The sequence below is a fragment of the Thamnophis sirtalis genome, unplaced genomic scaffold (assembly GCF_051295495.1).
Source record: "Thamnophis sirtalis isolate CommonGarterSnake01/CBP01778 unplaced genomic scaffold, rThaSir2_p1.2 scaffold_5, whole genome shotgun sequence".
Classification (NCBI taxonomy): Eukaryota; Metazoa; Chordata; class Lepidosauria; order Squamata; family Natricidae; genus Thamnophis; species Thamnophis sirtalis.
The window spans coordinates 106576073-106590910 of NW_028261385.1; the positions used below are offsets into that span (position 1 = coordinate 106576073).

Genomic DNA, 14838 nt, shown 5'->3' on the forward strand with positions numbered 1-14838 from the left:
TTATAGATGCCCACATAATGCAGTTAGGCAGGGCACTTTTGCTGCTTTTTGCCACTTTGCTTAAGAAACAAGGAGTATAAACAATAACTGGGGACAGCTTAGTAGCACCTAAGAAGGACACATAACTAGGGCAGAATCACACCTCATTATTGCTGCTATTGATATTGTAGCTACTAATTTCTGGCTCCATTTCAGAGGTGGGTTGCTCCCGGTTCAGCCCAGATTTGGCAAACCGGTTGTGGCGGTGGTGAGAGGCTCCACTCACCCGCTGGACGCTTCTGCACATGTGCCAAAGTGTGCCTGCCCACGAGCAAACCGGTAATTTAAAAAATAGAAACCCACCACTGCTCCATCCCTCTAACATCCCCTTTAATACTTCCAATGCTATAATGTTTTGTATCATTTTATAAGTTCCCGTTAACCGACACCAAAAGCAGGGCTATATTTTTCCCTTTTTACTTAGAATCTTTAGTCCCTTCTGATATCCAGTTTCTAAAATCATAAAGTCCTTTATTTTTCTTATGAACCAAGGCAAACAAAATAACACTGATTTCTAACTGACCTCTTAATTCACTTCTAAATTTCATAGATCAAAAACGTCTTTAATTTTTGCTGTTTATTTCAAATTCCTTAAGTTTTTAAGATTGTGATTAATTTTTCTTTTGTTCAGTGTTGAAGATAAACTTCTCCTAGTTGCTTTTGCCCTACATATTGAATGCTACAAGATATTTTTAGAATAAACCATGCTGACTTTTCTGGATGATTTTTATTTTTTTCTGCCAGGAACTTATTGCAGCTGTCAGTTGTCTGGGTGAAAAGGTGCATTGGTGAATATGGTTTTAAACAGCATTCTTGTTGCCTTTGTTCTTTACATGGGTGAGTTTATCACAAGATATATTTGTGGCACAATGGAACTGTCATTTGATCTCTTATTTTCCTGTCTTCAGTCTAACAGTTTTCATTTCTTTTCATAACTTTTGCTGGCAAGGGGGAAGCCCCAATGGGTTATTCTTAGCAGTTCATCAGCATACATACTGAGAAGTACTCATGATGGCCATCATGAATTATCTATATAGAAGTTCTAAAGCGAAGGTGGGAGACATGTGGCCTTAAGAAACAGTGACATATACATCCTTTAATGTAAAGGACTGTCCTTTATGTTTACTTAATTTAATTATTTATTGATTTTTCTCTTGAATTTTCCTTTATAAAGTAAAGTTATAAACACTATTTTATCCTTATGAATCTCTTTCAGGTTTGCTTCTTTCCCAAGTTTATCCTCCCCTCCTTAAATTTTCATGAGACCAACATACAACCCTCAATAGAAGCATAACTAAAACAATTACTTCATAGGCAGAAAGAGAAAGAAAGAAAGAAAGAAGTGTCCAGAGAGAGGAATGTGAATCTATCCATTACTGGTTTTGGCCAATGCAGGTTTAACTCTCTCCCTGAAATTGTTGTCTAAAAAGAAGCCTAATATCAGCTGGTATTCCCCCGATATTCTGGTATTCCCCCGATATTCTGGAACAGAAATAAACTCATATTCAAAAGTAGCAGAATGTAGAATATAGAAACATAAAGCAGTTGTAAAAACCCAAAGAGTTTTTGACCAAATGCAATGGACTCTAGCCATCAGTTAAAACTCACTTGTTGGTGTCCCCTTAAATTGAACTTCCAATTTTCTTGGGATTGCATGAGAATCTCTGTGGATATTTTTAGTCCACTAATCACCGCCTACTATGGGTGGCGGTGCTCATTTCAAGGCCATTGAGCTAGCGTTGTCCAAAGACGTTTCCTCAGTCAAGTGGCCAGCATGACATCACAGACCATTGTTATCTTCCTAACAAAGTGGTACCTATTTATCCACTCACATTCGCATGCTTTCTAACTGCTAGGTTGGCAGGAGCTGGGACGAGGATAGGAGCTCACCTCATCACACGATGCTTAGGTCTCAAACCTGAGCTGACAGCTTTCCAGCTGACAAGCCCAATGTCTTAACCACTAAGCCAGGTTCTTAGAGCAGCCACTGACTGATATGATGTGTGGGCTCATGTCCACTCTGAACCACCTCTGTAACTTTGCATCCAAAATGCAGCACATCCCTAATTTTTAATCTTTTTCTATGGCCTTGCTGTGAAAAAGCCCATTGAGAAGTAGGGCACTGATATCTATGCTCACAACAAAGAACAGAATTTTCACATTACCAGCAGGTTTGCTATATCACCACTAAATCCAATTACTCTCCTTTGGTTTAAAAATCTAGATATAACCTATCTTTCATGATAGCTTATAAAAATAACGATGTGCACATTTATCTTCTTTGTCCAGGTGGCTGATCAATTTATTCTTCATTTCTCCTTGACCCTGCTTCAAAACAAATTCCTTGTACAGTGACAATTTGTTTTTGCTAATTACAGACTTTCCAAAAGCTCCAGAGTAAATCAGCAGACACGTTAAAACATAATGAGTTACATAAAATAAAAGGCCAATATAGCGACTGAGTACAGTGACTCAGATTACACACTTTGGGCTCAGAAACATCCATAATTCAGTGTTGAGGAAATCTCATTTGTTTCTCGTTGATTTTCTTTCTTCTTCCATTATTTTGACTTTTTAGCTCTTCTGGGGGAAACTTTTTCCACAAGGGCTGAAAAGATAAATGTTGCTGCTGGCAAGTCTGTCTTTCTTCAGTGTCGAAGTAAAACTGACCAGAGCACTCCAAACAGAATAGTCTGGAAACATAATGGAAGACTTCTGGTACGGAAAATGAAACACCAAGTATTTAAAGGTAAAACTGGTCGAACCCTTCCACATATAGCCAATAAAAAGAGATATGAGTCTTTGTGTTTATGGTTTAATTTCATCCAGTTCTTTTTTCTTCAAAGGTGAAAGGTCTGTAACATACATATTGAAGGATGAGGAGACTTTTTCTCTAGAACTGCCAAAAGCAGAACCAGGACAATATGTCTGTGATGTGGATGGAAAGCAGGTGGCTACTTATGATATCGAAGTGTGGACAGGTGAATTGTGGAACAGAGATCATGAAATCTGCCTCTTTGTCTCTGTCTATCTCTTCTTCTCCCTGCTATTGAATGAGTAATTAAACAAATAAATTATCCTTGGGAAGAGGCATGGGAAGGAAAATTGACCAGTAGGCCTTCTTTCTTTCACAGTTACCGGATCTAAAAGTGGATACCTCCTGCAAGGTGATACTTTAAAGCTGAGTGTGTCTCCTGTCAAAGATGCCATGATTGAATGGTTTGAACCCTACAATACCAAAGTAACAGGGAACGAGCCACGATGGAAACGGCACATGGGTAGCTTACAGATATTAAACCTTACAGTTCAGGATAATGGGATATGGAAATGTCACATCTCTCATCCCGATTATAATATCAACCTCTCCTACAATGTCAAGGTACTAGGTAAGAGAAGTCATTAAATTTGGTTCAACGAGCCTGAAACCTGGGTACTCTCAAAGTCTTTCCTCATAAAAAGTTCAGCATCAAGCATCATTTGCTCTGCTAACTGCTTCCAATATCACTGCATTGTGCCAAGATAAGGTTACTTCATCACTGACTTTTTCTGGAATTTACATCCTATGTTAACTCACATTTACGTTACAGATAGGATAGAATGCTATTGTTCTCTGTTCACTACTGCCCACTGTCTATAGTTATTTTATCAGATATATTTTTTGTCAAAATGTTGCAGTAAAAACTTCAGAACCTCTTTTTCCAGCATGCCCAAGCAAAATTATTGTTACGCATCTCAGTGGCCCTTGTGGTATCCCCAAAACAATGAGGGAGCTTGAACTGGGAATGTGTTGATTTTTTTTTTTTTACAATTTCCCTGTTCTTTATTTTGATGACTTTTCCATCAATGAGTGTCACATTCACAAAACAAGAAAATCCCTTTCAGCAGTAACCTGAATCAGCCACAGAGTAGGGATTAGCTCAGAGGGAAGCAAATGTTTTCTGCCATCTCAAGATTAGTACTTTAAGTCACTACTGTAGAGGGGAAAGGGCCATAGTCTTTTTCTACAGTGGAAAAGCAGCAATGCACACAATTCTGATCATATGTTACTTTCTATTTTGGTTGGACATAAAATCAGGTTTTTCCAATCCATTGGATGAGTTCCATTTTGCCACTATCAACAGCAGCATCCTCCTTTCCTGTCCTTTGAATATTGACCTGCAAGAAAAAAGAGATCAGGAGATTCCAAAAGTCCAGTCTTGGAAATGGCTTAAGAATAATATTCTCATGACGGGGCCTTACATAAACAACAATAGCTCTTTCTCTTTATCCAATGTCCATTCTGGAGATGCTGGACAGTACCAATGCCGTCTTGGATTTAAACATGGAACTTTGAGTAAAACCATCAACCTAATATTTGTGAACGGTAGGAATAAGTCTTGATCTGTTTTTGTTTATATAAGAATTTTTTATTTTTCAATAAACACAGACAAACAAAACACAAAAAACACAAAACCATCTTCCATTACAAATTGTAGAAAGTGTGTCAATTGGTTACAAAAAACTTTCGTGCAGCCATTCCCCAGTTATCACCTACAATTCATATCAACTTATATATTTTAAATCAAATATATTTATATATATTACTATCATCATACCTCAAACTTCATTTGACTATAATTATTTTAGCATCCTTTTATATAAAATATTCCAAAATTTAAAGAAAAACCACTTAATGGCATTCTGTCAACTGTTTTCTTTTTTTAATAAAAAAAAATTATTTTCAAAACAAACATACAAATCCACCTTTACATACTGTAGAAAGTGTATCAGTTGGTTACAAAAGGCTTTTGTGCATCTCTTCCACCATCATCAAATATAATTCATATTAATTCTAATATTTTAACTCAGATATTTATGATATTACCATCATCATACCTCCACTTTTGTTTGACTATAATTATTTAAACATCCTTCATCATAAAATATACCAAGATTTAATACATAACCACATGCTGACATTTCATTTACTTATTTATAATATCCTCCATTAACATTATATCCTCATATCCTGTTTTAGCTAAACATCCATAATATTTAATATTGAAATTTTCTAATCCTCCATATATATAGTTATCATTATCCTTTCTTTATTTAACTATATCCTATATCATAACATTTCCCCCCATTAGTTAAAACTTAGCTGTGTCTAATTTTATTCTTTTTTATTGTTATTGTTGTTAATAACCTTTATATATAGTCCAAAAATATTTCTAACCTTCTCTTCACAGGTAACATTCAATATTCATATCCAATTATTACTTATTATAACAACTCAACATTGTATACATTACTATCATTATCAATTTTTATTTAACTATACCTATTATCACTGAATTTAACTAAGTTTAGTTAGTTTTAAATTATACTCTTCCATCTATCAACCTGTATCTCTCCAGTAGCAAAACAATCTTATGTCTTCTGCCATTTGTGGATCCAGACCTCCAAACATCTTCTTAAACAAATCTGTATGGACTCCTCTTTGCAACTCCTTGTTTATAATATTTCTCATATAATATTGACGCTCTTCTTCTGTTTCCTTTTTCAGCTTATCTTTAATTCTCAGCAGTGTTATCAAATATTTTGCAAATAGTATTTCATAATCCATAAATTCTTTTTTGCTTTCTTCTTCTTCTATGTCCTGTCCTTTGAAGTAAATTTTCTCTCCATTTAATTCCTTTTCCAATATTCCACTCTTTCTTCCCTCAGAAATGAACCAATTGCCATGAATATCAACAAGCTCAGTCTCTTTATATTCATCTTCCATTTCAATTTTTTGAATTTCAGTCTTCTTATTTTGTGTTTGAAATACATCCTCAATTTTTCCATCACATTTCGTTGCCAAATGCACCAAATAATCCAATTTTCTCTCAATTCTTTCCTCTGTCTCCAACACCCTCTCCAGAGCTAAGAATACTTCTCGGGGAGACACCATGTTTATACGGAGTTGTATTTTTTCTTAGAAGCTCAGCAAGATTGAAACACTCACTTGCAAACTCTTTGCAAGCGAAAACAGACTTCAAAGTAATAGCTGTAAAATCTTATCAGATCCTAAGCCAAACAGCCACACAATAAAAGCTTAGAAAGTCGAAGTCAAAACAATCCATCTGTATCTTACAGAGAGTCACAGAGAAATGTTAAAGGGATAATCCATCCATTTGAAAAAGTTTTGCTTAGAATCAATCCATGTAAATAACATTTAAAAGGTAAGATAACCACTGTCCAGAACCATTACAAAAATCAAATTCGCCGCTAAGTTCTTCTATTCTTTGATTTAAATTAGTTTTTAGATTTTATAGGCAGTTCATTTTTTAAAACAATAAATATTTCTCACCAGCTGGTATCATTTTCTATTTCCACATCATTTTGTTCCTTTCTGAGGTCGCCCTGATTTTGTCAGACTTGACAGATTGGAATTTTTATTACCAGCAGAAGACTTTTGCCTTGCTTTTCTCGGGGATTTTGTGATATCCCTGAGAAATCCCCCCAGCAATAAAAGTGTCGACTGCAACCTCAGAGCTTTGAGATCGCACATTGTCTCGTCATGGCATTGCCCCCCCCCTCCAACTGTTTTCATTATCATCCGGTAACATTACATCTTTATAAATGTTCTAAATAAAAAAATGATTATATTTAATAACAAAGTTTCTAGACCTCCTTTCTTAATCACTGTTTGCAATTTATATCCAATTTCCTTTTATCAAACCAGTGCATATATATATATATTATTTTTAACTAAATAAGCTTTCATACATAACAGAATTTCTAAACTTCCTTTCGTAGTCACCATTACAATTTATATCAAATTTCCTCTTATCAAACCAATACATATGTATACATTGTTATCATTATCAATTATTTATCTAACTATATCCATTATCATTTCATTTTTTACATAATGCTCTAAATTTAACTAAATTTGACTAACTTTTTATTATAAGCTTTCATATATCAACCTGTGTCTTTCCAGTAATAGTGCAGCCTTATGTCTTTTGCCATTTGTGGGATTAGTCTTCTGGTTATTTCCTTAATAAGATTTGTATGGACTTCTCTTCGCAACTTGTTGCTTGTTGCATATCTTATATAATCTCGAAACCCTCCATCTGCTTCTTTAATCATCTTATCTTTGGTTATCAATAGTGCTTCCAACAAAATTTCTCTCCTTAGATCCATCAATTGTTCTCTTTTTCTTCTTCTAAACCTTGAAATCTGGGGTAGAGCTCATGTCCATCTATCTCTCCTTTCCATATTCCACTCTTTCCATTTCCAACCACGCTCAGTTCACTGTTGGTATCAACAATTATCTTGTCTCTTTGTTCATTTTTCCCTTCAGTTTTTAGGACTCTAACTTCCACTTTTTCCATTTGATGAACATATTCAATTTTTCCATCAAATTTTATTGTATTACAATCTATGTTTTCCAATCTCTTCTCAATTTTCTCTGTTACTTCTAGTAATTTTTGAATTTCAAACATAATATTTTGCAATGTTAAGGTTTCTTTTTGATGTTGTGCCATTCTTCCAACTGGTAAACACTGCCATTCTAGCCTTCAAACGTTTTTATTAGATTTGACACAAGTTCATTTATAATCTTTCAAAACAAAGCTTTGTTTTCACTTCTCTCCAGTTGCCAATGAAGCTCCCAAAAAGCACCTGTATAAACAACCCATGCTCTTCTCCTTATCACTCTCTATAAACAAGCTGAAAAACCTTGAAGTGCAAAGTCAAAATGATGAAAGCAAAAAAAGAAAGGGCAATGTTTCCAGGACTTAAGCCTCCAGCCTCCAAGTGGCAGTGTTACTTCCTTTCTCTCTGATATTACAACCCTTTTTGTATTCCTTTTATATCTTCTTTATATTCCAGGCTTAAAAGAAACAAAATTCTTAAGTGAAGCAAAATGAAAAAAAACCATCCAAACCAGTATTATAAAAATAAAGACAGAGATTTTAATCAATAGGTAAAAAAAAGAAATAGAAGAAGAAAAACTAATTCATTCACTTTAAAAAATAGGAAATATTTGCAAAAATTCCATCCATAAAAGAAAATTAAAAAAAGGTAACACACTATCCAATGTAGCTTAATTTCACCGCTTATTTTCTTCTGTTTTCAAATTTAATTTAGCTTTAATTTGGGGGTGGGGGTAGTCTCTTTTGTAACAATAAGATTTCCTCACCAGATGGACACACTTTCTCTTTCCGCTTTCCTTCCTTCCTAGAGCTGTCCCAATTTCAGCAGCTTTTGGCTACGCTTCTGTCGACGGCAAGAAGAGATTCTCTTGGATCAATCAGGGACTTTGCAATGTCCCTGAGATCAGCAAGACGTACTCTTCCCTGTCACTGTCTCTTCAGGACAGTTTAGGTTCAAAAGGACTGTCCAGGGGCAAAAGTATCGACTGCGATCTCGGAGCCCCGTCGTGTCGCTGCGACGTCAGCTCCTGTCCTCAAGTCTTGAACTGTTTGATGATAACATGCAATCTCAGCTTACTATATTAATTGTAGATGCTATTGCCTTTGAATATCAACACAGCCATTTTTTTTAACATTGTCAAAACTCAACCTTCTTGAAATTAATTGTTCTCATTAGGGAACAATTGGTGTGGAATGAAGTAGGTCACATTAGACAGGGGTTTCAGAAGAGTTGGCTCAGTCAAGTTGCCTGACTAAAAGGATGTAGGCATGGATGTGTTCTGGATGTGAGTTCTGTCAGTCAGACTATTTCAGAAGCACTGTGACCCAAAATAGCCAGTCTGACAGATTGCAGTATAGGTACAGAGGAAGGATGTGAGGTGAAGTTGGAGAGAGCTCTCCTGATGCTCCTGCTTGGTGCACCCTATGATGCAGCTGTCAAGCTATTTCTAAGTACAGGTCTATCAAAAGAGACCTTTCAAAACAGTACTGGTAGTAGATCTCAGTTGAGAAGTAGTCTGCTTGACAGATATGCAGGAGGAGGTTGGAAGGAAGCAGGAGTACAGACCAATCAGCCTACCATCAGTACATGGGAAGATACTGGAAAATATAATTAAAAAACAGATCTGTGAACATCTAGAAACAAATAAAGTTATAACTAGTAGCCAGCACAGATTGGTTAAAAACAGATTATGCCAAACCAATCTTATTTCATTCTTTGACTCTTCAATATCTTCATAAATGACGTAGATGATGGTATAAAAGGCGAACTCATCAAATTTGCAGATGACAGTAAACTTGCAGGAATAGCCAACACCTCAGAAGACAAGCTCAGGATCCAAAAAGATCTTGGCAGGCTTGAACAATGGGCTCTATCCAACAAAATGAAATTCAATATGGAGAAAAGCAAGGTTTTACAGGAAAAACAAAAGGTACAAGTACAGATTAGGCGAAACCTGGCTCAAAACAGTAACTGTGAGAGGGACGTTGGAGTCTTAGTGGATGATCACTTAAACATGAGGCAGCAGTGTGAGGAAGCAGCCAAAAAAGCTAATGCAATCCTTGGTTGTATAAACAGAGGCATAGAATCAAAATCACGTGAAGTAATAGTACCACTTTAAAAAGTCTTGGTAAGACCACACCTGGAATACTGCATCCCAGTTTTGGCCACCACATTACAAAAAAGATGTTGAGACTTTGAAAAAAAGTGCAAAAAAGAGCAACTAAGATGATTAAAGGCCTGGCGACTAAAACATATGAAGAACGATTTCAGGATTTGTGTTTGGCTAGTTTAGAGAAAAGAAGGAGGGCATGGCAGCAGTATTCCAGTATTTGAGAGGCTGCCATAAAGAGGAGGGATCAATTTATTTTTCAAAGCACCAGAGAGAAGGACAAGAAACAATGGATAGAAGCTAATCAAGGAGAGAAGTAACCTAGAATTAAGGAGAAACTTGCTAACAGTGAGGACAATTATCCAGTGGAACATCTTCCCTTCAGTCGTTGTGGGTGCTTCATCACTGGAGGTTTTCAGTACTACTTAGTAAATTCAAACCAACTTTGTTAGTTTGAAAAGTAAGGTGTTAGTGCAGTGTTTCTCAACCTTGGCAACTTGAAGATGTATGGACTTCAACTCCCAGAATTCCTCAGCCAGCAAATGCTGGCTGGGGAATTCTGGGAGTTGAAGTCCAGACATCTTCCAAGTTGCCAAGGTTGAGAAACACTGTGTTAGTGTGAAAGAATCTATTTCCCATTCTGTCTTATAGATTCAGGCAATCCTCGATTTATTATCATATTTCCCTCCGAAATTATGGTCCTAAGTCATTGCAGTCGAATGTTGAGGCATCATGTGACTGGACCCAATTTCTTTGACATTTTTGCAGTGTTTGTTAAGTGAATGCCACGATGGCTAAGTAAATGCTGCAGCTGTGAAAGAAATCAATTTTCCTCAGTTGCCATTTTTTGCAGGAACCAATCACAAATCTTGGTCACATGATACTTCGTACAGCTGTAAATGTCAGCTGGTTGCCAAGCACCCAAAATACAATTGTGTAATCATGTGTGGCCATTGTAACTTTGAAAATAGTCGTAAGTAGCTTGGGGGGGAGGTCTGTCTTCATTTCAAATAGTCACTAAGTGACTAGTTGTAAGTGGAGAACTACCTGCATCTGTAATATTTTGTAGATTGTAATTAACCCAACTCTGCTATCTCTGGCATGAAGGCTAAGGACACATTTTGATGGGACCTTGGTTGCTGTGCTTGCAGCTGGGGAAACGTCTAGCTGAGAAATAAAGATCATTCCTCAACTTTATTAAATAAGAGGGCTCCAACTTTGGATGGGGGCAATGAGATTAGAAGAAGAGTTGATTTGATGGTTCAATCAATATAGTTTGCACAGGATTATGGCTGCAACACCTGAAGGATTTGCTAATTACTCTGAGCTACTTATTTTTGGGGAAACTGACTTCTGAAAGTTGACTATGTAATTGAACAACTACATATTTTGGTGCCAATCTATGGGAAAACTTGAATCATCTTTGCATACTGCTGATTTAAGTTAGGTATGAATCCTTTGATATCTGTCCTCTGTCCTCTTTCCATTGAGAAGGGACTCTTTCCAGCACCATGAATGAATAGCCTGGTACTTTAGATCATATGATAAAATATTCTTCATGGGAAGGAACATTCTCCCCTAGATCTCGTAAGATCTCTCTAATATATTTTTCTTGCTTTCCCTGCAGTCTCTGCTATCCCTCCTGTGCTCAAATCCAAAGAAGACAGTGTGACCTTGTGTGGTCATATCACTCCACTCCATATCATCTCTCCACTGACTGAATTGTGCTGGGTTTATGTAAATAATTCTACGAGTGAACCCAAATGTGGCTCTCCCGGTTCAGAGCATAGATTCTGTCACATAGCTACAACTGAAGGACTCTGGAGGTGTGATTTCAAAGTGAACAACGATGTGAAAATCAGTATTGACTATATTCTGGGTAAGTTCCAAGGTAAGTAACACTACCATCTTGTTCCTGGCTCTGTTTCTGTGCACATTCTGTTCTCCTCAACTTCCAATCTTTTCCCCCCACAGAAAAGCTCTCAAATGAGACTACTTTAGAGAATACTTTCTCACTGATCAAAATAGCCTCAGGAATTGGCGCAATGCTTCTGCTGTTAATTCTTGTTGGTGTCTGTGTACCTACTTGTAAACGTATTAAGCAGAAACAGGTGAGTTTCTCCATATCCATAAACCGAAAGGGAGGTTGGGTTCTACAACAACAACAACAAATGGAAGCAGATCTGAAAGAACATGAAATGAGAAGGATCTTTCTTTTATTTTTTGGCAGCAACAAGCCAAGAGGATGGCACAAATTAAGCAACATTTGCTTGCCAAGAGGACATGCCAATGTCAGAGGTAAGAGTCCAGTTGCCCAGCCAAGAGGAACACATCTTTGAAAGCCCTTGGTTAAGTTGTCCTGGGATGAATCGGTCCATCTGGACCTCCAACCCAGCAGATCCAAGACATCACAGTTATTATTCTTTACTAGAAAAATACCATATCTAATAGCTTCCTTTCCTCTTGCAGTAACAAACCAGAATCAAAATGCCTTAAAATAATAACCTTATTGTGCCTTTAGATTTCAGCTCTGCCAATTCAAATTTGTCATCTGCTTGTTATTCAACTAAAATTGCACTTGAATTGGCTACCAGTTAAATCAAATAAAGCTTGCAGACCTACAGAAATTCAGAAATAAATCATGTCTAAATTAGACAGCCATGCAATTTCATCAAAGGTCTCATGAGCTATCATTCTTCAACAATTCATTTTTATGCTTTTTTAAAACAGAAAGTATCCCACTGTGCAGTTTATATTGCAAAACCAACTACATTTATCTACAGGAAATCTTAAACAACCCCATGCTTTCCACTGAGCCTAAATTTTGGATAACTCGTTTTTCAATCTTACAGGGACCTACCTAATGATTACTACCACACCTGAAGGAGAAAAAAGCAGATGTTGAAAAATCACTGGCCTGACCATTTACAATCATTGACAATGCAGAGTTACATGTCATTCCAATACCGCTGGGTTGCCTTAACTTTCTATCTGATATCCATAGTGCTGTAATCATTTGGGCAAGTCTGTATTTTGAAATTGTGGAGCTCGCAGAAAATATTGACCAAAAAGGATTCACCTTAGTGATTGCTTCTAAGTTGTCTAATAGCCGACTACTCTTTGAACCAATCTGCGGTTCTCTCCACTGCAACTGTAAATGGACAAAGATGTGTTGTTTGTTTTTAAAATTCCTGACCAGAAATAAAATGTTTATATCTTTCCCTCCACCCAGCCCCACTGGTTAATTCATGTACATGTCTACAGATATTTGTTTGCATTTATTGTGTAGTTTGCAATGTCTTGTGAGAGAATATTCTATCATTTAAAAAAGCAATATTTTTAAATGTATATTAACAGTCATGATATAATTATGATGCTAATGGCTTAATGTATTTCAAAGGACACATTCCTTTTTACTGTTTGGGAAATGCTGGTGGTGGGTGGGGAGGAAGAGGGGCTTCTGCATTCTGAAAATTGCTTCTAAGTAGAGAATTTCACTGATGAGACACAAAAATTATTGGAAAACTATTTCCAATCTATCTTGGATCTTTCCACTGTTTTATTTTATTCCTTAGGGCAAGGGTCTCCAAACCTGGCAACTTTAAGACTTGTGAAGCTTTAAGACTTAGCATCGCTGGCTAAGGAATTCTGGGAGTTGAAGTCCACAAGTCTTAAAGTTGCCAAGTTTGGAGACCCTTGCCTTAAAGGGGAGAATAACCCTTTTTTATCTCTTGATATGCATCACCACCACAGCTCTAAGACATAAGAACTGAATGTAAACATAGGGAAAAATTCCTGTTGCTTGGCTGTTTATGCACAAAAACAAGAAGTAAAAGTGTCTGTATCCATTCCACTGATGCTTGTGAATAATGACATTTGAAATATCAAGGTCTGAAGAGAGCCATGTACATATCTTAATGTTAATAAACATTCCTCAAAAACCTTAGTATTCCTGTTTTTCTTTAGCGTTTGGCTGCACGAGATGCCATTTCTGAGGCCCTCGGCTATTTCAGAGCAGCTAAATCAGGTAGCTGGACTATGATTACAGGGCTTTGGCTTGAGATTAGATGAGCCCCAGGAAAATTGCCAGTCATATATAATTATAATCCAAATGCTGTCCCATTGAGGCAAGAATACAAATATACTAATTAAACAGTTCAGAAGCTAAACTTTTAGTTCTAAAACAAGCATCCACATTGTAAAAGCAGGAGATGTTAGGATTTTGGGGAGTAATAACACTGTAGTTGAAAACTCCTACAACTACTACTATTGTGACTTAATTCAATTGTTCCTAATAACACGTCATTCCTGCACTTCTGGATCTTTTTTTAATCCATCCTTTCTTGTCCATATCCCAGTTTTGCTGGGATATTCCGGAAGCTGAAGTCCCACATATCTTAAAGTAGCCAAGTATACAGAGATCAAAATAAGCACCTACCAGTCAGTTCAGATAGTACAAAAATAGTTATGTTTATTTATTAAATATTATGAAATATCACAAGCAGGGAGAGCAACAGGCAAGAGATTAAAAAAAGGTAGAGGACTTCGTATCAACAGTCTACATGATGGATATATTTCAAAACAGACAGAACTTTCCAAAATCACTAGAAAAATCACATCTGGATAATTAGCACAAACCATTCCAAAGACAAAGACTTTGGATTATGCAAGTTTTAAATCTCTTTTGCACACAACAACATTGGAATAGAGGTGGAAAGTAGGGTACTAGAAAATCCTTCCCTTGTTCCACATCAGAAAGGAAACAATTTGGTGGCTGGGGATGATTGATCCCAAATCCTCAAGGAGTATTTATACCTTGACACACACACCTCCAAGTTACATCTTCATAGCCACCCTTAAAACAGTGAAAATACCATATTATCCTTCCTGTTGATCCATCAGCAAACACATCTGCCTCCATCCTAACCCCAATGCAAGGTCTGTTTTGTTTGGCAAGTCTCTTTGCAAACAGTGTCAGCTAAGATGTCACAAATGGACTCTGCAACCATGGCACCATTCCTCCCCTTGAGATTAAAATAATGATACAATGATAATATGATAGCACAGCAGCTTCACCTCTGTAAGGAAGAGGTGAGAGACCAGGAGCTTGGAAATGTGTGAGACAAGAATGCCTTGACAATATTGAAAAGGGCCAAGCATGTAACTACTCCTCTAGAGGTTTACAGTACTTTTTTATAAAAGAAAAACACTCTTCTGATAAAGCAAAAAATAAAAGTCTGGCCTCCCCTTCCTCGCTGTGTGTGTGAGAGAGAGGGCAGGGAAGG

General features: G+C 36.7%; 1 protein-coding gene across 2 annotated transcripts in view; it reads left to right on the plus strand.

Annotated features, from left to right (window-relative positions):
* Nucleotides 1-13421, plus strand: part of CD4 (CD4 molecule) — a 36936-nt gene extending 23515 nt beyond the window's left edge. Inside the window, exons 2-10 of one of the 2 annotated variants that reach the window (XM_087716439.1) lie at nt 784-876; nt 2618-2788; nt 2886-3020; nt 3174-3425; nt 4115-4402; nt 11181-11444; nt 11528-11664; nt 11784-11851; nt 12406-13421. In XM_087716439.1, coding sequence (XP_087572565.1) covers nt 834-876; nt 2618-2788; nt 2886-3020; nt 3174-3425; nt 4115-4402; nt 11181-11444; nt 11528-11664; nt 11784-11851; nt 12406-12436 — 1389 coding nt within the window. In that variant the 5' untranslated portion in view covers nt 784-833 and the 3' untranslated portion in view covers nt 12437-13421. The remainder of the gene's footprint in view (nt 1-783; nt 877-2617; nt 2789-2885; nt 3021-3173; nt 3426-4114; nt 4403-11180; nt 11445-11527; nt 11665-11783; nt 11852-12405) is intronic. The other variant, XM_087716440.1, reaches the window with a different exon arrangement.
* The last annotated feature ends 1417 nt before the right edge of the window (nt 13422-14838 follow it).